At 39.2% G+C, this 25,171-nt stretch overlaps 1 protein-coding gene across 10 annotated transcripts in view; it reads right to left on the bottom strand.

Annotated features, from left to right (window-relative positions):
- Window positions 1-504: 504 nt before the first annotated feature.
- Window positions 505-25,171, bottom strand: part of LOC128773873 (lysine-specific demethylase 5D) — a 44,163-nt gene continuing 19,496 nt past the window's right edge. For 3 of the 10 annotated variants that reach the window (XM_053891901.1, XM_053891904.1, XM_053891903.1), the window contains exons 11-26: window positions 16,507-16,688; window positions 16,251-16,413; window positions 11,304-11,423; window positions 10,986-11,180; window positions 10,532-10,713; window positions 10,325-10,449; window positions 10,054-10,201; window positions 5,302-5,398; window positions 4,396-4,754; window positions 3,852-3,990; window positions 3,259-3,438; window positions 2,988-3,125; window positions 2,204-2,797; window positions 1,855-1,927; window positions 1,520-1,719; window positions 505-1,409 (exon numbers count right to left, since the gene is read on the bottom strand). In XM_053891901.1, coding sequence (XP_053747876.1) covers window positions 1,056-1,409; window positions 1,520-1,719; window positions 1,855-1,927; window positions 2,204-2,797; window positions 2,988-3,125; window positions 3,259-3,438; window positions 3,852-3,990; window positions 4,396-4,754; window positions 5,302-5,398; window positions 10,054-10,201; window positions 10,325-10,449; window positions 10,532-10,713; window positions 10,986-11,180; window positions 11,304-11,423; window positions 16,251-16,413; window positions 16,507-16,688 — 3,249 coding nt within the window. In that variant the 3' untranslated portion in view covers window positions 505-1,055. The remainder of the gene's footprint in view (window positions 1,410-1,519; window positions 1,720-1,854; window positions 1,928-2,203; window positions 2,798-2,987; window positions 3,126-3,258; window positions 3,439-3,851; window positions 3,991-4,395; window positions 4,755-5,301; window positions 5,399-10,053; window positions 10,202-10,324; window positions 10,450-10,531; window positions 10,714-10,985; window positions 11,181-11,303; window positions 11,424-16,250; window positions 16,414-16,506; window positions 16,689-25,171) is intronic. The other 7 variants (XM_053891902.1, XM_053891905.1, XM_053891906.1 and 4 more) reach the window with 5 other exon arrangements.

Raw genomic sequence — 25,171 nt, 5'->3', positions numbered from 1 at the left:
TATCATCTGAAAAAAAGGAAAACTAAGAGGCATAATATACCTCTCAAGTTCAGCTCCATTAAATTCATGAGGCAAAGCCAACTGCATATAGGTTTGGTAGCAGATTAGCTAAACTTTATGAAACAGTGTAAAGTAGGAGGAATCAACTCTACCTTACTGAAAGACAAACTGGAAGTTATATTAATCAAGACAATGGAGTCTTGCCAAAAACGCAGACCGATAAAACAATAATGAACGGAATATTACAGGTGCACAGAAGTACAAGCAACAGATTTTCAACAAACGAGTAACAAAATGATTCAATGGAGGAAGAGTAACTGTCCAACGCTGCTGGAACATTGGAATCCATAAAGGGTACATGACCCTTGACCTAAGTCTCATATGTTATATAAATCAACTCTTCACATGTCCACCAATAAAGAATTATAGAAATTTAAAACTAGGTTTTTAAGTGTACCACTTACAGTCCTTAATTGTTATACTCAAAGAATACAGATCCACAGGTTCAGAACATACCAGTTGCTGTTTTATTTTTAACAAAGGGAATCAAATTAAAATACATAATAACAGCTTGAACCAAGAACTACTTCTTTGCTGTATTCTTTTTGACACTAACAAGTAATTACACAATACAATGTCTTTTCTTACAATGTGAAACAAGGTGAGAAAAAAGGAGGTAGAATAAAGGCAGAAAAAGCCCTGAAGCACCAAAGTATTTTAAAAATAGAAGAAGAAAAAAGAGCAATACAAGAAAAATATGGAGGGAAAAAAAAAGAAACAAAGAGGTATATATGCCTTTCTCAAGTTTTATTTGCCCAAGTCTAGAATTAAACTGGGTTGGAAAATCACACACTCTTTTCTAGTCCCAGTCATGCTGCAGGCAAGAAACTTCTGGGAAGGGGCACACAGAGCCTTAGGAACTGAGCTTAATAAAACATTGTCTTTAAGACAAGATATCAAAACTCTGAACTGACAAATTCTATATAGGAAACAAAGTCCAGGAACTAGGAAGGTTCAAAAGGCAGCAAATTAAAAAAGCCTTTTTCTGTTTGTTGTCACAACTCTTCCTGCTGAGGGTAGGACTGGTATAGAAAAGGGGTTAAAGAAGGTAAAGGGGCTGTAGGACCAGAATCTTTCTGTTGCAAGCTATTTTGGTTCACTTTCAAGTTGGGGCTATGGTCTGTAGGAGATGTCAGGAATATATTTTCACTATCTGTTTCTTCCTCAAACCGTTCTTCTTGGCCCTCCTCAAGGTTAATCCCTGAGCTCCGAGCCTTTTTTGACTGCAGCTCTTCTTGAACAAGATCCTTACTTTGCCTACCCAGATCTGTTTGCTGCTGCTGCCGTCGCCGTCGTTTCTCCAATGTCCGGCTTCTAGTCCGATTTCCTTTATGTTCATGCTTCTCCAGCTACAATGACACACAGGCAAGCACAAACCACTTGTAGGCCAGTGGTCAGGCATGGGCTCCCTGACTGCCTGGCCTGACCATCTGGCCCTGCCCATGACACTTTTCCTCACCTCCATAAGTGTATGGATCCGCTCCAGGTCTGGAGGCTGTCCAGCCTGTAGCAACTGCCAGATGCTATGGTTCTCATCTAGAGTCACCTCAAGCAGATCCCCCTCCAACATGAGCTCCTCGAGGGGGGCCCGGGTTGCCTCAGGCAGATCCAATACAGGGCCAGTCAAGTGTGGTAACAGTGAGGACAGTACCTCCAGGTCTGTGAAGTTTTAGGGACAGGCTGAGTTAGAAGCCTAGTCTTATCCCCAACATTTTCACAGAACCAAGGACCAAATGGGTCATCTTGGTGGCATCCACTCAACAGCATACATAAATCTAGACCTATGTATCTTACCTGATCTCTGCAGAGGGACTACCTTCTCATGACTAGTCACACCATCCACATTCGGCAGCAACCCTGGGACCTGCTAAGGAAAGTAAAAATGGGTAGGGTAATAGGTAACAGAAAAACCAGATAGTATTTTTCTTGCCCCAACTTTAAATTGTGACCCTCTCCCTCCTGAAGGAGTGAGATACACACTGATAGCAGGGAGCAGTGAGGTATCTGGACAGGACAGAAAATGGGACAGGTAGACTAGACCAAAAGAGACTAAAAATTAAAGAATAAACACAGGCTAGAGCCTAAATAGGGGTAGGGCTAGGACACAGAAATTAAAGAGTAAGAGCTGGGCAGAGCAGCTAACCTTATGCATATCCTTGCCACTGCCTTCTCTGAGTAGGTGAGAGGCAGGGACTGAAGGGTAGGCAGGTGCCTCCTTGCCCCTGGATTCACTCTGCAGCTGCTGGCGAAGTTCACCCAGCTGTCCCAACAGAGCAGTCACATCCTCAGAGGCCAGAGCCTGCCTGGCACGACCTTGCCAGACAATGGCTCTCTCTGTGAGACACTGCAGGGCCTCACCCTCAGGCAGCCGTACTGGCAGTCTCTGCAAGGCTACCAGCAATGCCAGGATGGTCTCCAGACGTGGGCGCCGTGAACGCATGCACAGTGGACATAAGAATTTGGTGTCCCACTCCCACCAGGCCAGCAGTGGTGATGACGTAGGACTGGGCCTTGAAGAGCTGAGGAGGCGGGGTGCTGACACACATTGCCCATGGAACCAGTCCTGACACAGGTCACACTGAAGAGTTCCCACCCCAGCTGGCACCTGCCCACACACACAGATGGAGGTTGCAGAAGTGGTCGATGATGCTAATGGACGGGACTTGGCAGAGTTGGTGCGACGCAGGTGTAGGATACCCTCCTTCTCCTTCTGTTCCCCTTCCTTGAAGGCTACAATCTGGCAAGCCCAGGACAGAGGAAGAGGAGGTCAGCAGGCTATTCCATTCCCTTTTCCAGTGCCTTTACCATCTAACTCACAAACCAGGAAAACTGAGGCTTACAGAGGCAAGTGTCTCCCTATGGTTACCCAATTCAGATATTCTTATCATAATCAGACTCTTCTCCCCACATATGCCCAAGGTCCTTACCAGAGAGCCTGGGTCTCTGAGGTCCTGTGCAGTCAGTCCTAGCAGCTCTGTGTCAGATCTGTACAAGCCCAACTCCTTCCCTATCCACCGGCTACGCTTGCTGCTGTCTGAGCCAGCATTTACACACGGGCAGAGCACCTGAAGCAGTAGACAGGGGGAGTATGTCCAAGATGCCCCTCCCCAACCCTCTCCGGGTGCCCCAATTCCCCATATTCTCACAATAGCCATGCTAGGGGCACAAGAGGCTGTGCGTTATGGTTTTAGGCCTTACCTCCAGCAGGGTGTAGCATGAATTCTTTTTGAGGAAGGTCTTGGAGGCTTTCTCCCTCCAGGAGTGTGCTGTCAGTACCTGAAGCTCTAGCTGTCTCAGCTCCTCCAAACCCACAGGTAGGTCACGGCCTATAGCCACCAGGCCCTCCAAGTCATCCAAGCAGGGATAGTGGTCACCGTTCTAGAGCAGGGGCAGGAGATAGCTCAATTAAATTATGTCACAGACTATTATGTTTAGATTTCTACTGACCAACAGTGAGCATCACCCTGCATAGTTGTAAGGAATATCCAGGACCTATTCTAAAGAAAACAAGGAATAGCAAACACTTTCTCCCAGAACTCCTACTTCACTGTCTCAGGAAAAAAAAAATAGTCCATTCCACATCAACTATTTTGTCTGGTTTGCCTTCTCTGGCTCTCTTCCTTTGGGATAGTCTCTGCTGAGGTCTAGTCCTATATTTTTGGTTCTCCTTCTGCTATTCTTAATCCTGATATTCTCACCTCTAACCTCCTACCTCTACTTACTAGAACAAGAAAACTGAATTTAAAACGCCTAAGGCAGAATAGTAGAGAATTATGACACAAAGTCCTTACTTGGATCTCATCCACATCAGCAATCCAAGCCTGTGCCTTAGCCAGAGCATCTTTGAGTGCCTGGATGTTAGGCAGGTGAACTGGGATGTTTTCTGCCTCTCGGATTATGGCTTCCAATGTAGCTGGTGGATGCTTCTGTCTACAAATGTTTGGAAAAAGAGGAATCCACCCTTAAACGTTATATACATAGGCAGTTTTTTTTGTTTTGTTTTTGTGGTCCCAGGTTTCACTATCAAAAGCATAAGCAACAAAAAGTTTAAAATAGTAACTGAGCACTAATCCCTCCAGTCTTAGGAATGTTAAACACTGACAGCATGTGATTCTCTTGTAAATCTGGTCTACTATCTATCACCAGGAAGATATTTTATCAATTACTACCTTACAGCAGAATAGTAAATGAAAGGCTGGATGACATGTCATACCAATCCTTTACAGTTTAGCAGATGTTGAACTGGGAGTCTGATTTTAGGGATCAGATCTTAGGATCAAGCCCAAACTCTCAGAACTGGAGTCAGAGTATGTATGGGGACAGGCTGGGCCCCACCTGGCCTCCAGGCAGAAATGAGCCTTTTCTTCCCAGCGCTTTGCAATGGTCAGCAGCTCCTGAAGCTCAGCCCGGGCCTTGTCCACAGAAGGGCTGGAGGCTACTTTGGCACCTGTAACCAAGAGCCCTTGCATGATGACCAGAGAGCCCCTTTGGCCTGAAGGGGCCAGTGCTTGTTTCACCTCATCTAGCCATTGTGCCTGCTCCACCTGCTGCTGGAGCTGATGGGCTTCAGGCACCCGTACACCCAGCTGCTGCCCCCTCTCCAACAAGGACCGCAATAGCCCTACACTGGGGGGCAGTAAGGTCAGGGCCTCCCGGGCCTCAATCTGGTAGGCCTCCACCTGTTCCAGGACATCCTGCAGACATATAGGATAAAGAAGAGACTCTTTAGCCATCCAGATAATGCAACCACTTCCATGTGTTCCCCATGTTCTCTTAGGCCTTTTACACTTATCATCAACCATGTAATGAGACAAGATCTACTTAATATCAACAAAGTTCTTTGTTAATTCCTCCTGCTTCTCCTGTAGTTTATCTCAAATTTACTGTTCCAGGCCCACTTTCACACCATGTTATCTTTCTAGAAAGCTTCCTGAGACCCTAAATTCTAAAAACAATACCTCATTTCTTCCACATTCTCCAATCCCGTGAGCCAGATCGTTGTATAGCCCTCTGTTTAGTATTTTGAATTACTTCTGTTTGGGACATTATCTTCTTGAACTATACAGCTATGGAGTATACTGTGATGTAGCTATACAGCAATTACAAAAGAGATAGCACTGAACCACCCTTCTCTACAGCTTCTAAGAAAGATGTATTATAAGGAGCTAATTAGAACAATTACTTTCCCAAGTTTCCCTACTATCTCAGATTTGCTAATATCTGTTCGTATCCCCTCGTCACCTTGACATCCCCAATATGATGCATGGCACAGGGAAGGCTGCCCATCTGCTCAAGAAGGACTCGTAGCTCAGTCAGGGTCAGTTGTGGAGTTTCTATCCTGTAGGAGTCAGAGAAAAAAAAGACTCATTCATTGAACCTGCTAAGGCCATAGTGCATGCTTTATGAGTAATCCAACTTCCTTATTTTTTTTTTTTTCCATTTAAGTAGTATCTTTGAAGATCATCTTTATAGTTTAGGCACTATGAGTCAGTAAGTTAAGATGCAAAAAGCTTGGGGACATTCTGTATTTGAAATTGTTAGAGCAGACTGAAGATATCAAAGTGAGGCAATACAAGTTTCTGAAGAAACGTATGCTGTCTGAGGTATCACTAGATAGAAAAATTAAAATAAAGGCGAACATTTCTTTTTGGGAGAACAAAAATGTGAGATGGCCTTTACAAAGCTTTTGTTTTCTACATTTTTTGAGGTAAGAGTTACAAAGACATGAAAATGAAGAATAAGAAAACATAAAACTAAAAATTCAATAGGATCTAAGAGTAGTAGTTTTCACAGTAAATGTAAAAATAAATCATCTGGTAATTACAATTAACATAAATATCAGAGGTTTTAAAAAAAACACAAAAGGAATTAAGAAACAAAGACTTCTGTGATGATGCAAAAAAATGAAAATAGCAGAAGACAGAAATAAGGAGTTGGTTAAGCTGGTGGAGGAGTAAGCTTGCCTCCTACCTTTAACACAGCTAAGTATAAAATCATTCTGAACACCCAAAAAAGTGATCTGAAGTCTGGGAAAACAAAGCTGATGTCTACAAGCGGAAAGAATGACCACCTGATGGAAGGTAGGAACTGCAGACAGTTGATCTGAGGGAGAAAGGAGCCACAGGTGTTGAGAACAGGGAGCCCACACAGCTGAGAGAGGAGAGAGAGACAACAAAAAAAAGAATGAAAACACTCCCAAGGGATATTGTAGGAAAAGCTGTTCCCCAAAACCACTGACTGGGAAAAAAGGGGAGGATTTAAATCCCACAAGGGTTTTATAAACAGCAGAGCCTAGAGTCTCAAGTTTCGGAGGTCAGCACCATCACCAGGGTCCTGCCTGGTGACATTACCAGTGGTCCCCTGGGGAAGAAGGAAGGAGACCTGGGAACAGGCAGTGCATTCCGAGGATCCCCTGGGTCTCAAAGGGAGAAATAGTTCCCCTGCCTGGCATTCATGTGGTAGAGATGATGGAGACTCTACATGGACAAACGAACGTGGGAGCACCAATGAGCTGCTCTGTTCACCGTATAGAAACAAAGATGTTGGCTGAGGCAGCAAACCCTGGCACTGGCTGCCTGCCATGATTTATGAAAAACTTGGAAACCACTATGCAGTACCAAGACTATTTTCTGGGATAAGCGACCAGCAACAGCACGGCAAGACCCTCCCTCAGAGGATCAGGGTGGGGCCACGCCTTGGTGGTCTCTGAAGCTTGGAATTTTGAAACACAGCAGTGCCTTACAGAAAACACAGGGGGCTGGCTGCTGGCATAGACAACTGGAACACAGACCGAGTGCAGACAGGGAGCTGACAGAAGCTGAAACACAGGAGGGTGATGTTTCCTTGTCCAGGAGTGCTTCCTGACGAGTGGTAGGACCTCCCCCTCCAGAGATGAGAGCTCGACAAAGCCCCTGTTTACCAGCAGTGATCCACCTCAGTGAGCTAAACCACACCACCAAGTGGAGACCAAAGCCTCTACACCAAGCCCTGCTTGCCCCAACCTCCAGACACATCTCCACTAGGGCAAGTCCACCTGAGAATCAGAGCTGCAGGCCCCTCCCCCAGAAGACCAGCACAAACCACTTCGAAGCACTTAGTCTTCTGATTATAATCAGTAGCACTGGAAAGCTTCAGCTACATGGGAAATAAGATCTAGTGTCCTTTTTATTTTAATATTTTTAAAATACAAAATTTTTAAATTTTCTGTTTTTTATTGTTTACTTTATATACATGTATTCTTCTAGTGCTATGTTTTGGACTTAGCTTCTTTTAACAAGCCAACCAAAACACAGCTAGATCTGTTTTTTGTTTTTTTTCTTTTCTGAACAAAATGACAAGATGGAAGAATTGACCCCAAAAGAAAGGACAAGAAGTAGAAATTACAGCTAGTAATCTAATCAATACAGATACAAGATGCCTGAATTAGAATTTTAAATGACAATTATAAGGATACTAGCTAAGCTTGAACAAAACCATAGAAGACACTAGAGATTCCCTTTGTGCAGAGAAAAAAACAAAAAACAAAAACTAAAGTCTAGTTAGGTCAAAATTAAAACTCCTATAATCAAGTAGCAACCTCAAATAGAGGCCATAAACATGAGTATGGATGAGGCAGAGGAATGAATTAGCTATAAAAAAATAAAATGATGGAAGATATGGAACTAAAAAGAAAAGAGAATAAACAGTACTGGTCATGAAGGCAGACTTGGGGAATTCAGTGACTTATTAAAACACAGTAACACTTGTATCATTAAGAGTCTTGGAGGAGAAAGAAAAATGGGCAAAAGGTTTATCTGAGAAAATTATAGCTGAACACTTCCCCAATCTGGGGAAGGACACAGACATTGAAATCTGAGAAACTCCCAATGGATTCAACAAAAACTGACCATCACCAAGACATACCATAGTCAAATTCATAAAATACACAGAAATGCAAAGAATCCTGAAAGCAGTAAGGGGAAAAAAAGGTCCTTAACCTACAAGGGAAGACAGATCAGGATCACACCAGTTCTGTCCACTGAAACTTGGCAGGCCAGAAGGAATTCACAGGAAATATTAAATGTGCTGAATGGGAAAAATATGCAGCCAAGAATTCCTTACCCAGCAAGGCTATCATTCAGCACAGAAGGAAAAATAAAGACTTTCCCAAACAAAAACTAAAGAAATTGGAACCACTAATTCAGCCCCACAAGAAATATTTAAAGGGGGCTCTTGGAGTGGGGATAAAAAGACCAAAAGCAACAAGACTACAAAAGACCAGAAAATATCTGCAGAAACACCAACCCTACAAATAACACAATAGCATTAATTCCTGTCTTTCAACAATCACTCTGAATGTAAATGGACTAAATGTGCCAATCAAAAGACACTAAGTATCAGAATGGATAAAAACAAGACCATCTATATGCTGCCTATAAGGAGCTCATTTTAGACCTAAAGACCAAGTGGAGATAGAGAACAATTGATCATGGTTCTGACAAACCAAAGAAAACCAGAGTAGCCATACTTATATCAGACAAACTAGGTTTTAAAACACAGACTGTAACAAGAGATGAAGGATGGCAGTATATCATAATTAAGGGGTCCACCAAGAAGACCTAACAATTGTAAATATTTATTACAAGTTGGGGGCACCCAAATATATAAATCAATTAATAACAAACATAAATTAACTTACTGATAATAATATAATAATAACAGATTTTAAGAGTCCACTCATAGCTCATCTAAGCAGAAAAACAAGGAAACAATTGCTTTGAATGACACACTGGACTGGCTTGTCTTAACAGATATATTGAGACCATTTCATCCTAAAACAGCAGAATACACATTATTCTCGAGTGCACATGGAACATTCTCCGGAACAGAGATTCATATCCAGAACTGGAACACAAATCAGCCCACAACAAGTACAAAAAGATCCAGATCATATCATGCATATTTTCTGAACACAATGCTATATGAAATTTGAAGTCAACCACAAGGAAAAATTTGGAAAACCAGAAATACATGGAGATTAAAGAACACCCTATTAAAGAATGAATGGGTTAACCCGGAAACTAAAGGAGAAACAAAAAAAGTACATGGGATCAAATAAAAATGAAAACATGATATTGCAAAACCTTTGGGATATGGTAAAGATGGTCATAAGAGGGAATATATTACAATAATGGCTACCTCAAGAAGCAAGAAAAGTTTCAAATACACCGAACTTTAGCTAAAGGATCTGGCAAAAAGAGGCATAAATAAGAGTTCATCATATCAAAAATGGAATAATCTAAGTAACAAATTCCTGGACGTACTTTCTGGGTATAATTGTCTGTAAGAAAGAGGATTTAAAGAGGACTGAAGTTAGATGGATTAGAACTTGACACAGATTAATATCATAAATACTAAAAACCATGGCCATATGATATGAGTTATCACTAGGTCAAGATAGGAAAAATTTCCTTTCTTTTGAAGTAGAGAAGGAAAAGAGGTTGATTATGAAAAGGAAATTCATTACTACTTTTGACCTTTAATTTTTTAAAAAATTCTCTGAATTTGACAAAATAGGACTTTGAAATATTAATAGTTCCAGCTTTCTTTTACCTGAAATTTACAAAGCATATGCATATAATCATACAATTTTTTAGAAAAATAAACTTATTTATAATTATATACATTTGGCAACTGACAACTAAAGAAAATGTAAGCCCTAAAACTGTATGTACCTACAGAGCCAATAATTAATTTTGTGGAAACCTGATGCCCTAATTTTATGAAATGTGCTAACAAGTAGGACAGAACTGCAATTTTTGTACTGTATTTTCATTACTATCATCTCTCACAGTATAAGTATGCTTCTTTAAGTTATCCATGTAAGTTTTGGACAGTAATATGCTCATACATAGAAACTATTAACTTCTACTACATGCATTATTTATGGCCTACCCTTTTTTGTTGTCCATTTTCATATACAACCATCCTTTTTTGCCCTCTTTTCCAACATACCTGGCCTCTTGACCACTGATCAGCCCCAGGACTTGGGAGACACAAGCCTCTGCTTCATTTAGGCAGTTCCTTAATCGCTGAAGTAGTTCATTGTTAGGAAACCTCCTCTCACGAGCCTCAGACTCCAGTGCCCTTAACTCTTCAAAGCCTGAAGACAGAGTAATAGTTTTAAGAGATAGACAGTATTAGCAAAAGCTGGCAGAGGGTATCTGGGGTGATGAAGAAAAGAAACAGAGCGTGCCCATGGATCCTTCCATTTCTCATCACTTACTGCGCTTCTGGCCATCCTCCACTTCCAAAGCTACTCGTACTTTGTTGGCCCAGTTGTCAAAGGACTCAGCCCGAACCTTCAGCTTATGCAGCATGGCAGGAAGCTCATCCAAGGTGTACCGATACCTAGAGGAAGGGGGCAGGGAAAAACACATCTGGCCCAGCTCTGTAACTTCCTTGATGTCCTCCAAGTAGGCCCCATGCTCACCGCAGATACTGCCGACTACTAGAGCACTTGCAGAGGTCATTGATGTGGGAAAGGCAGACAAGGCCATCTGGGCAGTCATAGCAGGCCAAGGCTGATAGGAAGCATGTTGTCTTGCACTTGATGCACTGGCGCTCATCATCTGGGAGCAGCTCGAAAGCCTCTCGTTCAGCCTCCGTGATGCCCTGGGGGTGTTCAATCCATATATACTTTAAAGACTAGGAGCAGGGTTGTGAACACCCCACCTCAGCCAACACTGAGCCCTTGTTGTGGGCTCAACCTTGTAAGGACAGCTGTAGAGAAAGTGGAAGAAAAAAATATAAACACATACAGTTTCTGTCTTTCCACTTCAAAATGTATGAGTCACACACGAGGCACAGAATGACTATTCAATTTGTATGTCTCCCTTCCGCAGTCTACTTTATTGAATCTCTAAGCCGTGCTGCCCACCACCCACCTTCTCCAACAGAGCTTTTCGTAAACGTCGCTCCTCCTGCACCATAATGAACATCTCCTTGTGCACAGCCACAGCCAAATTCAGGTCCAACTTCTCTGGGAAGGCAGCCATCTTGCAGATGAGCTCCTCATGGGAGAAGACACAGTAGCGCCGGAGCCGGCGGTAGTGTTCAATGCACTGGCGTCCAGTAGGTAGCTGCAAGTAGTTTAAGACTGTGTGTGGCCATCTGCAGCCCACAGTGTTTAGCTTCTCCACAATGATCTCTGTCCACATTCTTTATCCCTGTCTATCTACAAGCTTACCACACTCTGGACTCACCCAGTCAGCAGTGCAAAAATTGACAGCCTCAGCAAAATTGTAGCCTTGGTTAAAGCCACTGTGGTAAGCGCGAGGAAATGTGATGACAAATTCTCCTGCACACTGGTTTGTGCGGACAACCTGAAAAAGAGAGAAAGGAGTGTGGCCCAGGACTAAATAGAATGTGGACTTAAGAATGCCTTTGAATTTTGTTATAGATGTGGGAAATGAGTGGAAAAAGCCACAGACTCTATATTCATGTATGTATACCTTACAAAACACAAAAAACTGTGAACTTTAAAAGTGATGATATGCAGAGAAAAGTACAAAGAAAAATTATGTGCAGTTGAAGAAGGAAATACGAATCTTCCACAAACATATGATAAAGATTCTTGGGGCACCTGGGTGACTCAGTGGGTTAAGCTGTGTTAAGCTCTGTGCTGACAGCTCAGAGCCTGGAGCCTGCTTTGGATTCTGTGTCTCCCTCTCTCTCTGTCCCTCCCCTGCTCATGTTCTGTCTCTGCCTCAAAAATAAAACAACAACAACAACAACAGAAAGATTCTTAACTTCTTCAGTAAATAAATAAACTTTAAAAAATCAGGGCATGATATCAACACAAATAATGAAAGGGATACTCCAAAACCCATCCCTCCAATAAAAGAATAATTAAGCTAACAAAAAGTATCAAAGTACTTTAAAAATTCTGTAATAAAATCACTAACTACCAATAAATACTAGGAGGATTTTTGATGGAGAAAAAAAAAAAAAAAAACTTTTAAATTCTGGTAAAGGAACTCTGTAGTAGTGTTAACTTTCCTGCCTAGAATCCCCCCAACCAGTATCACCAGCTACCTGGGAAACAGTAGTGTCAAAATCCTAGTGCAACTTGCTGGTGTCATGGAACACAACATGCATTGTTGTTTTCAAAGACCTGAGGCTGTGTGTGTTGACCTGACTGATGGCTCCCAAAAACAACTGGCTCAAAGACCTGCCATTATTTCAACTGCCTCAGAGTTTGCCCAAAAGAGAAGTGGACTCCCAGGCTCTGCTGGCTGAAAATATATAAACACAAATGCATTAGCCATAGCCACCTGTGGTAAAAGAAGAGAATGGACAAACAAGAGAAATTCTAAAATGACTGGAAAGGAAAAGAAGGCAGAAGAGATACTTGGGAAAACAAGGGCTCTGGAAAACTCACACATATTCTGGGAATTGAGAAGGCTATATACATGCTAAGAAAAACCTGAGAAGGTATTAAACTCCATCTCTGGTTGACTTTCAGGTTCCACTCAAGTAGAAGCTGAAGGCTAAATCAATATTAAACAGCTTCACAAAGTAGTCAAAAAGGACTCAAAACAGATCCAAGAAAGACTAGGAGGCAGTTTTGTTTTGTTTTTTGGTTTTAAGGAAAAGTCCATGGTAACAAACAGGAAGAACTGTGGATTTGACAAGATTACTTCAAGTTCTGAAAAGCTGCACAATATTATTATTCACTGGGGAAATGCAAATTATAGCCAGAAGATATACTTCTGAGCACTATTCCAGCCATAATAAAAAAAAATTCTTTGTAAACAGGAAAATGACACGGTTGGCAAGGGAAAGAACAGAAGGGAACACTGGGGAATATGAACTGATGCAACCACTATGAAAAATTTTAAATATAAAAATACCATATGACCCAGTAATTCCACTTCTGGTTATATAACCTAAAGAATGAAAAGCAAGGAGTCAAAAGATAAAAAGATATTTGTACATGGATATCCATAGCAGCATGTTCATGACGGTTAAAGAAAAGACACTTTAAAAAACAAAGCACAGACTACTTTAAGAAATAATGGCTGAACAAGTCCCAAATTTTGGAAAAGACTGAATCTACACATGGAGATAAGACAAAATCAGGTATAATCAAATTGTCAAAAGCTAAAGACAAAGAATCTTGACATACTCAAGACAGAAATAATTCATCTTACAATAATGAATATTCAGTAAGATTATCAGATTTCTCATCACAAATCTGGGATGTCAGAGGGCATATGATAACATTTCTAAAGGATAAAATTAAAGAAAGATGAAAGGAAGGGAGGGGAGGGAAGAAAAGAGAGAAAAAAGTAAAGAGAGAGAAAACTAAAGAAAAGAAAAGAGAAAAGAAAAGAAAAAAGAAAAGAAAAGAAAAGAAACGAAAAGAAAAGAAAAGAAAAAAAAAGAAAAGAAAAGAAAAGAAAAAAGAAAATGGAGGGGAAGGGAGGGGCGAGGAGAAGAGAAGAGAAGAGAAGAGAAGAGAAGAGAAGAGAAGAGAAGAGAAGAGAAGAGAAGAGAAGAGGCGAGACGAGACGAAGAGGGGAGGGGAGGGGAGGGGAGGGGAGGGGAGGAGAGGGGAGGAGAGAAGAGGAGAGAAAAAAGGAAAAAGGGAAGGGGGAGGGGGAGAGGGGGAGGGGGAGAGGAGGGGGGATGGGAGGGGAGAAAAGAAAAGAAGAAGAGAAAAGAAGAAAAGAAAAGAAAAGAAGAGAAAAGAAAAGAAGAAAAGAAAGAAAAGAAAAGAAAAGAAAAGAAAAGAAAAGAAAAGAAAAGAAAAGAAAAGAAAAGAGAAAAGACATTAAGACCCTACTAGAGTAAATACAAAACTGAGGAAGTTTGTCTCTCATAGATATGCTCTATAAGAAATGCTATAGGAAAATCCTTGAGATGAAAGAGCATTCCAGTACTTTACCTGGTATTTCTATAGACAAATGTAAAAACCAGTATTGTATTTTTATTTATGACTTCTATTTTCTTTGTAACTGGAAAGTGCATAAACAATAAATATAAAACTATGTTAATGGACAAAGAATGCATAAAGATGTAATTTGTTAGAATAACAGAAAGGAAGAATACAGAGCTACCAAGGAATAAAGGTGTTGGGTTTTTTTTTTTTTTTAATTTACTATTGAAGATAAGTTGGCATTAATTTAAATTACAAAGATACAAATTAAAATAGTAATTGTAATCACCAAACAAACTATTAAGCAATAACTAAAACATTAACAAGAGACAAAGACATTAAACCAATATACTAGAATAAACCAATTAACAACAGAGAAGAAAGTAATAGAATTGAGGATCAAAAAAAGATATGATAGAAAACAACAGAATGGCAGAAATAAATCCTTCCCTACTGGTAATTACAGGTAATTTTAAAAATCACACTCAGCAAAACTACAGAATAAACAGAAAACACTGTTCAACTCTTGTCAATTAGAAACTCATCTGGATAGAAATAGTTTAAAAGTGCAACAGTGGAGAAATTTATTCCACAATAAATTATACATAAAGTTACATGCCATTTTGATATGGAGATCAGGTTTAGTCTCATATGTCTCTCAAATCTGAAACCACTTCTTGACTCCAATTTAAGCTTCATAAAATTAGAATTTATACCCACTGATTTAATAGAAAACCAATCCTAGCCTAGGAGTATCACAGTCCAGCTTTTAACTTTTATGTTAATTAATAACTATCCTTTCTCTTCCTTTTAATGATGTACTAGTTCTCCAAATAGGATTGCAGCTTGACCGCAGTACAGACAAGGAAAAAGACATATGAGACTAAACCTGATCTCCATATCAAAATGCATGTAACTTTATGTATAATGGTGACTAACAGAGAGCTAGTGACTACATAGTAACAGAAAATATAGGCTTGAAGTAAATAACTGAACTAAAGGATATACTGATAACTGAGATAATTATATATGGATAAAAGCTAAATTTATCAAGAAAATAAATGCAATACAGAAGAGAAAAATAACACAGAATGAACAAAACCAAAAACTAATTCCTTGAAATGAGTAACAAAACTGATGTACCTTTAGCTACATTAAGGCAAAGATATATCTTTTATATAATTATTATAATTTGAGGAAGATTCAAATTATTTTCTTTTATGTTTACTTATTTTTGGAGAAGAGAGAGACAGAGCATGAGTGGGAGAGGGGCAGAGAGAGAGCGACATAGAGAATCAGAAGCAGGTTCCAGCTCTGAGTTGTCAGCACAGAGCCCGACATGGGGCTCGAACTCACCAACTTTGAGATCATGAACTGAGCTGAAGTTGGACACTCAACCGACTGAGCCACCCAGGTACCCCGAAGACTCAAATTATTCAAATGAGAAATGAAAGTGGTATACTACTGCCAAATTAACAGAAATAAAAAAGAGGTAAGAGAATACCATAAAAAACTATGTGCTGAATATATGTGGGAGAAAAAAACAGTAGCAAGAAGCAGGAGAGAGGACAAATGGTGCGACTAAACAGCTGTCTGATTTCATTATACATCAATTTTCAGACTTACCTATTTTTTATGAGACAATAGTGACGTTAAAGAAGGAAAATCACATGCAAGTAAGAATTTATAGAATGTCTGTAATGGAGGGAAGCCCTGAAGATGCCAAGATCATTTTATGAAGATGGAAAACAAAAACGGACAGGAGTTATTAAAGAAATTGTACAGAAGTTGACCTAGACCTTACAGAAGTACATATCAGAAAATTACAGCATGCTGCAGAGATAGTGCACTGCTTTACCTTCTACAGGACTGCTGGCTTTTGCAAAATTGGCTAATATAAATCAATCCTTGATATTCTCAAATCTGAAACCACTTCTTGACTCCAATTTAAGCTTCATAAAATTAGAATTTATACCCATTGATGTTAATAGAAAACCAATCCTAGCCTAGAAGTATCACAGTCCAGCTTTTAACTTTTATGTTAATTAATAACTATCCTTTCTCTTCCTTTTAATGATATACGAGTTCTCCAAATAGGATTGCAGCTTGACTGCAGTACAGACAAGGAAAAAGACATATGAGACTAAACCTGATCTCCATATCAAAATGCATGTAACTTTATTTACTCCAAAGGGAAGTTTTTCCTTATTCCCTTCCCACACTAGGACAGGCATTAAATCTGTTTTGCACCTTACTTCCAGGTACTCACTGGGATACCATGAGACATGAGGGTGTTGGGATTCATGAGTGTGACAAGCTGATGTAGCAGGTCAGGCTGGCTATCAAATAGCTCGGGTGTCAGCCTCTTCATCACCTCCTCCAACTGCTCTGCTGCCAGTGAAGGTACCCCATACCAGGTTTTCGGCTCACCCCTGCTCAGGTAAAGAGGAGACATAGAGTCTGGGCATATCCTTGCACATGGCAGAAGTCTTAATATCCATCCCAGCCATTTGGGCCCAACTCACCAGTGCAGATAGTTAATTGAGTAACTCCAGTGATCCTCAATATGCCAACAAAATGCTGAGAATACCATGCCTACATAGAGCCAGGGAACCTTCATGCCTGAGATGTCTGCATTGATGTGGCACAGAACAGACTGATCAAGCACCGGCATTACATTCAGATTCCAACCACTGGTCGCATATTCCTGTTAGGTAAGAGATTTGCCAGACTAAGAATGAAGCAGGATGGGGTGAATGAAGACAAACTAAGCCAGGCACATACAGGAAGACAACTATATTGTCAGGACATGCTATCTGCTTTGGTTTAGGAGTAAAGACTTAGTATTCATGGTACCTCAGGAAGTATGTTATTTCTGAATGCAAATCTTCTTTCGGGTAGAGAGAACAGTGTAACTCAAAATATTAATTATTCATAATCCAGATTAAAACTCATCTGCCCTGATGGGGCACCTGCATGGCTCAGTCAGTTAAACATCCGACTCCAGCTCAGGTCATGATCTCACAATTCTCTAGTTCAACCCCTGCATCAGGCTCTGTGCTGACAGCTTGGAGCCTGGAGTCTGCTACGGATTCTGTGTCTCCCTCTCTCTCTGCCCTTCCCCTACTCATACTCTGTCTCTCTTAAAAATAAATAAACATTAAAACATTTTTAAAAATAAATAATTAAGTCCAAGAGAAACAAAAAGATTCATTTGCCCTGAAACTAATAAGCACTCTTCAGAGATGTTCTCTAAAGTCACATTATCCCATTATCAGGCAATTACTAGGTATAATTAGGTCTTTAATTAATCCTTAAGTATTTACATCTCCTAAATACCAAAATATTTTTCCCTTACATGCCTCTGTATTACGAGGCCAAATAATGAAACAAAAACTGTGTTCAAAATCTTACCCAAATCTTAGCTATACTAAGTTTTTTCCACAGAATATTTCAGACATTCCATCACTCTCAAACTACCAAACTTATTTATTATTTATCTATTTATACCATCTCATCCATTTGTGTATGTTGTGTTTTGAAACACAAGTTATTAATGCTTTTAGGGGAAGTATCAGAAATTTTTGGCTGAAAAAGCACATCAATGAAATGTCAAAGCAGGACTAAAGGCCTATCTCTACACAAAAAACAAAAAAACTGGCAAAAATTAGACTCATCTTGAAAATTCTGAATAGTCAAAGGTTTACTGAAACCACAAGAGAACTCAAATGAATAAAAATAGTAAAGCTCCATGAAACTGTAACTTAATTGTCCACCCCCAGCCACTCCACAATGTGATAATCTTGAAGACAGCAGCCTACATGGGTCACATGGGTTCCTTATTCCAGAAAGAACAACATTTATCTTGTTCTCAAAAATTTTGTTTGACTTGTCAGGAGGAGCACCCCCAAAGAAAACTAATGCAAAAGCCTTATCTTTACTGTGCCTAACTCAGATCTGAATTCAAAATCAGCTATGGAGAACATTTCTTGAAAACACGGATAGGCAAATGAACCAATAAATCCTTCCTACAACAAAGCATAGCAGCTGCAACAAACAACAGACAGTGGAAAAGTTGAGAGTGAGATGCTTTCTGGATTAAGGGTTTTGAAAGCTTCCATATATTCATTCCAAGGAACCTACAAGGAGAAAGGTATCCAGGGTAGGTAACAAGCTAAGAAAAGGTACCTAAATTTTTACTTCTGCCTGATCTTCAAGCTCTGTGCAAATAAGAAATAAAGAGTTGTAAGCCTATATAAAGGCCTATATGTAAATAGCCTATATAAGCACTAAAAGTCATAGTCATAAAGTCATATAGCCAATCTGTAAAGAATGGAAGAATACTCAGAGACAATGTGACAAAAAATGTCTGTGTAAAAATAATTTTAAAAAGTCACTTAAAACAGGTGCACCACCTGTAAGTAGTCTAATCTTGAAATCATTCTAATGTATTGAATAATAAATAAAACTAATTGCATTTATTTTTTCTGCTTTCCAAATGTGAAAATAATATTTTGGAATCAAAAACTGACCAAAAGTAATTATGAAAACAACAGTAAGAAACAGTAATTGAACTTGGTTAATACCTCCTAAGAACAGAAAAATCAATTGAGGCTTTTAACTTCCTGCGAAGTGATATCATGGTGATAAAAATATTAATTGCTACGGTTATTGAATGCTAATTATGCAACAAACTCTGCTAATTTCCTTACATACCTTATTTCATTTGATCATTACAACATTTTGAGGTTGTGAATATTTTCTCCATTTTTTTGGTGGGAAGATTTTGAAGGCTTAGAGGGAATAAGCCTCTTACCTAAAGTCACAGCAGCAAGTATAGGTTCAAGCCGGAATTCGAATCCAGACGTTGCTGATTCTAAAGCCCTTGTTCTTAGTTACTTTAATATATTACTTCTTGTAGAATAAAACCAAAACTTATCTTGAACCCTTGTTCCTAATCTAAAATGTTTTTCCCCAACACCCTCAGTCAAATATACCCAGATTTTTATTATCCTATAATAAGTTTATGCCATCAATCTTGTTATCTTCTTGGTTTTGACTATCAGACTGAAACTTAACCTTTTTCTGGTCTATGTGATCGATACTCATGTTGTTTAGTCACTTCATTGATCACCACCCTAAACTTAAAAAAAATTTTTTTTAATGGAAGTACAGTATCCTTGGTTTGGAAGTAAGAAGTTCAGCAATTCAGTTTGGTAATCTATGCTCTCATGGTCCAAGACTGTAAGGATTGTTTTGGCCCTTGCTGAAGGTGCTGAACCATGTTGCCTCCATTCAGATTTGTGGGCTTCCTCCTCAGCTTACCAGTTAGCCAAATGACAACTATATTGGTGTTGACAGTGAATATACATCTTATATTTAATGATCAAGAAAATTCAGGCTCCAGACAATTTGACCTGGGCCTCTCTGATGCTTCCTGCCAACTGTAGGAACAGATTTCCCATTCAAACTATGAAGTTTGATTGTTATGCTCCCTGAATAGGTTTGTGGTAGAGAATATTGCCTGTAATTGTATTTCCTTTTGGTGGGCATAACAAATAGTTGTCTGTGGGGCATAGGCTTAGGAATCCCCTGGGCTTACACCAATGTGTTAACAAGGCATAAAGAAGTACTAAGGCATAGAATGCTCACATCAGAGTTTGGGTAAACCAGACTGGCACCCCAAGAACAGGGAGGTACAAAGACAACCCAGAATTGAGAGTGAATGTAAGTCACTCCAAAATAGACAGGGGATGCAAAGGCACCCCAGAATAGAGGGGGTGCAGAGCCCCAGAAGAGAGTGGGAGGGGCAAAGACCCAAAATAGGTATGGGTGTAAAGGTGCCCAATACATAGGTATATGAAATAAACAAGATTAGATATTCAGGGTGGAAGCACCCCCAATTTAGTACTATAGCAGAAAATCTGCTTTCACAGAAGAAAAGGGCCAAGTTAGGTAAATTGGTGAAGTGGACTATGGACCACTGTGTTGCAGGCCCAGAACAGAGATGACTAACAGGAGAAAAGGTGCCTGAGGTTATTCCCCCTATCTGTCTCATCCCCTATGTTAGCTAAGTTAAACAGACAGGGTGTCTCCTGACTGCCGTTAACAACCATCTGCCCGGCACCAGGATTTTTTTATATTAACCCAAACCCCAAACACCGTATGTCTTCAAAATCCCGTTTCCTCACATCCCCAAGTTCATGCTCATCGAATGATTGTCTCTTTGTGCATGCCCATCACATTTGTAAGCCTTCTTATCTTAATAAATATGGGGAAGGACCCTTATTTGGGGGCTCTTGTCTTTTCCTGGACATTAGTCACCTCTGCTTTTCATCCTGTGTCCCACTGTCTGGCTAGACAAGAGAGAACTTTAGATCCACAGTCTATGGAAGCTGTCTTCAGATTGCTGGTACGAACAGTAGTGGCATGGTGACAAATAACTTGGAATGCCTGGTTGGCTCAGTCGGTAGAGCATGTGACCCTTGATCTCGGGCTCCTGAGTCTGAGCCCCACACTGGGCAGAGATATTACTTAAAAAAAAAATCAAAAGACAAATACTATTATGTTGAAAAGCATAGATGTGTCCAGCTCAGTGGCTTGAGATTACTCTGTATTACTTGCATTGTACAATTTAGAAACTAGAAAAAGCCTATGAAGAAAATTATCATTCTGAAATATTTGTGTAAGCCAGGATTTACTCTATACACAAAATCTCCTGGGAGGTAACTGAAAGAGAATAAAGTTGAAGTTTACATTTGTTGAAATATATTAACCTCTAAAAGTTTTTTTTTTTTTTTTAACAAATCAAGATCCACTTGCAGGGGGAAAACAAAACAAAACAAAACAAAACAGGGGCACCTGTGTGGTTCAATCAGTTCAGCCTCCAACTTCAGTTCAGGTCATGATCTCACAGTTTATGAGTTTTAGCCCCACATCAGACTGCACTAACAGCTGCAGAGCCTGCTTTGGATTTTCCTTCTCTCTCTCTGCCCCTCTCCTGCTTGCACACACACCCTCTCACCCTCTCTAATAAAACAAACTTAAAAAAAAAAAAAGCCACTTAAAACAAGTAATACAACCCTAAGAAGCAGCAAGAAAAAAACATGAGGGACAGGAAAACTTGATCTCCAGCGTTACCGTATTAAAAATGTAAATTTGCAAAATGCCAACAAAAATTACAAAGCAAGCACAAAGACATGATCCATTATAAAAAGTCAGTTAAAGAGATTTGCTTTAAAACTAAAGACAAACAAGCTAAAGAGGAAAGGATTGAAAAATTAAAAATTGTATTTCAGGCAAACAGTAATGAAAGGAGATGGGGATAGTTTTGTCTGTTACTCTCAGACAAAACAAACTTTAAGAATTATTTAAAACACAGAAAACATTATACACTGATAAAAATAATCTATCAAGGACATAAGTATTATATATGCACCTAAAAATTACTACTGAGATAAATGAGGCAAAAATGATGGAACTAAAGGAACAAACAGTTCTACAATAATTGGATATTTTATTATTTTATTTTATTATTTCCCCTCTAACACAGCAGTATTCTCATGTGAAGGAAACATAACAAGCAGAAGTTAGATGCTTAGCCAAAATGAAAAGACAGAGAAATTCTCCCCAAAAGGAGATCAAGAAGAAATCACAGTCAAGAACCTGCTCAAAACAAATATAAGCAATTTATCTGAACAAGAATTTGGAACAATAAGACTACTATCTGGGCTTGAAAAAAAAGCATGGAGGACACAAAATAAACCCTTGCTGCAGAGATAAGAGACCTAAAAACTAGTCAGACTGAAATAACACTGTAACTGAAATGCAAAACCAACTGGATATAGTCACAATGAGGGTTGAAGAAGCAATGGAGAAAGTATGTGAAACAGAAAATAAAATCATGAAAATAATGAGGCTGAGAAGAGGGAAAGGGAAAAATCAGATCATGAGAGGAGAATCAGAGAACTAAGTAAGTCCACGAAATGAAACAGTATCCATATCACAGGAAACACAGAAGAAATGCAGGAAAATGGGGCAGAAAGTATATACGAACATATTATAGCTGAGAACTTCCGTGATGTAGGGAAGGAAGCAGGCATCCGAGTCCAAAAGGCACAGAGAACTCCCTTCAAAATCAACAAAACAAGTCAACACCACAACATATCATAGTGAAACTGGCAAAATATACAGATAAAGTGAGAATTCTGAAAACAGCTAGGGACAAATGGGCCTTAACTTACAAAGGAAGACATTTACGAGTAGTAGCAGACCTGTCAATAAGAACTTGACAGACCAGAAAGGATTGGCAGGAAATATTCAATGTGCTAAATAGGAAAAAATATGCAGCCAAGAATCCTTTATCCAGAAAGGCTGTAATAGAGGATAGAAAGAGAGATAAAGGGGTTTCCCAGGCAAACAAAAAGTAAAGGAGTTATGACCACTAAACCAGCTAGGCAAGAAATTTTAAGGGGGACTCTCTCTGAGCGGAAGGAAAACAAAAAACAAGCAAAAAAAAAAAAAAAAAAAAAAAAATCCACCAAGACCAAAGCAACAAAGACTACAAAGGATCAGATAACATCTCTGGAAACACCAACTCTATAGGTAACACAATGGCACTAAATTCAGGTCTTTCAATAGTCACTCTGAATGTAAATGGACTAACTTGTTCCAAATGTGTCAAAAACACATGGTGAAAAATGGATAAAAAAACACAAGATCCATCTATATGCTGTCTACAATATACCCATTTTAGACCTGAGGACACCTACAAACTGGAAGTAAGGAGATGTAGAACCATCTATCTACTGGTTCTATCCAGTAGAACCATGCTACTGGATGTCAAAAAAAGAAAGCCCAAGTAGCCATACTTGCATCAGACAAACTAGATTTTAAAACAAAAAGTGTAACAAGACAAAAGGACATTATATCATAATAAAGGGATATATTCATCAAGAAGAGCTAACAATAGTAAATATTTATGCCCCCAACTGGGAGACACTCAAATATATAAATCAATTAATAATAAACATAAAGGACTCACTGATAACACAATAAGCAGAAAGGTCTTTAACATCCCACTTGATACATCAATGGACAGATCAGGTAAGCAGAAAATCAACAAGGAAACAATGGCTTTAAATGACACACAGGACCAGATGGACTTAACATGTATACTCAGAACACTTCATCCTAAAACAGCAGAATATATATTCTTTCAGGTGCACACGGAGTATTTCCCAGAAAAGATCACATACCAAGTCACAAAGCAGCCTTCAATAGCTACTAACAGATCGAGATCATACCTTCCACGTTTTCAGATCACAACTTTACGAATCTTGAAGTCAATCGTAACAAAAATTTTGGAAATGCCACAAACACGACACAAACAGCAAATAAAATCTAAAGCTAGCAGAAGGGAACAAAGATTACCACAGAAAAAACAAACACAAACAAAAAACCTGGTAGGACATCAATGAAACTAAGAGCTGCTTCTCTGAAATAATTAATAAAATTGATAAATCACTAGCCAGACTTATCAAAAAGAAAAGAGTAAGAACTCAATATCATGAATAAAAGAGAAGAGATCAAAACTAATACCACAGAATTAATAAAAATTTTAAGACAGTACCATGAAAAATCATATGCCAACAAGGTAGGCTATCTGGAAAAAACAAATTCCTAGAAACTCATAAACTACCAAAATTAAAACAGGAAGAAACAGAAAATTTGAACAGTCCCACAACCAGCAAAGAAATGGCATCAATTATCAAAAATCTCCCAATGAACAACACTCCAGAGCCAGATGGCTTCTCAGGGGAATTTTACCAGACATTTAAAGAAGAGTTAATATCTATTCCTCTCAAACTGTTCCAAAAAAATAGAAATGGAAGCAAAATTTTCAAACTCATTCTATGAGGGCAGCATTACTGTGACAACAAAACCAGAGACCCCACAAAAAACGAGAATTACAGGCCAAAAATACCTGATGAAGACGGATGCAAAAAGTCTCATCAAGATTCTAGCAAATCAAATTCAACAGTACATTGGAAGTATTCACTATGGGGACGCCTGGGTGGCTCAGTCGGTTAAGCATCCGAGTTCAGCTCAGGTCATGATCTCACCATTTGTGAGTTTGAGCCCCAAATCAGGCTCTGTGCTGACAGCTCAGAACCTTGGAACCTGTTGCAGATTGTGTGTCTCCCTCTCTCTCTGTCCCTCCCCTGCTCATGGTCTGTCTCTCTCTGTCTCAAAAATAAATAAAACATTAAAAAACATTAAAAAAAAAAAAAAGTATTCACTATGATCAAGAGGGCTGTAGGGCTGGTTCAATATTCACAAATCAATCAATGTGATATATACCATAGTAATAAAAGGATAAGAACCATATAAACCTCTCACAGACGTAGGAAAAGCATCTGAAAAATACAACATCCATCCTTGATAAAAATCCCTTCACAAAGTAAGGATAGGCAGAAGATACCTCAACATCATAAAGGCCATATATAAAGACCCATAGCTAACATCATATTCAGTGGGGAAAAACTGATAGCTAATCTTCTATATCATGGACGTCTATTCTCACTATTACTACCAGTTAACAAGTACTGGAAGTCTTAACCTCAGTAATCAGACAACAAAAAGAAATAAAAGGCATCCCAATGTACAAGGAAGAAGTCAAACATTCACTATTATGAGATGACATGTTACTTTGTAGAAAACTGAATTGCTAGAACTAATACATGAATTCAGCAAAGCTGCAGGATATAAAATCAATGTGCAGAAATCTGTTTCATTTCTATACACCAACAATGAAGCAGCAGCAAAAGAAATCAAGGAACTGATCCCATTTACAACTGCACCTAGTAAAACAATAAGATACCTAGGAATAAACACAGGCAAAAGATCTATACTGTGCAGATTACAGAAAACTTATGAAAGAAATTGAAGAAGACACAAAAAAATGGAAAAACATTCCATGCTCATGAAATGGAAGAACAATGTTAAAATGTCTACGCTACCCAAAGCAATGTATACATTTAATGCAATCCTTATCAAAATATCACCAGCATTTTTCACAGAGCTAGAACAACTGTAAATTTATATGGAACCACAAAAGACCTGGAATAGGCAAAGCAATCCTGGAAAAGAAAAGCAGATCTAGAGGTATTATCATTCCAGACTTCAAGC

This window comes from Panthera pardus, unplaced genomic scaffold (assembly GCF_024362965.1).
Source record: "Panthera pardus isolate Hobbes unplaced genomic scaffold, ASM2436296v1 HiC_scaffold_27, whole genome shotgun sequence".
NCBI classification, from domain to species: domain Eukaryota; kingdom Metazoa; phylum Chordata; class Mammalia; order Carnivora; family Felidae; genus Panthera; species Panthera pardus.
The sequence above is the reverse complement of the archived record's forward strand: the minus strand, read 5'-3'. Positions and strand labels throughout refer to the sequence as shown.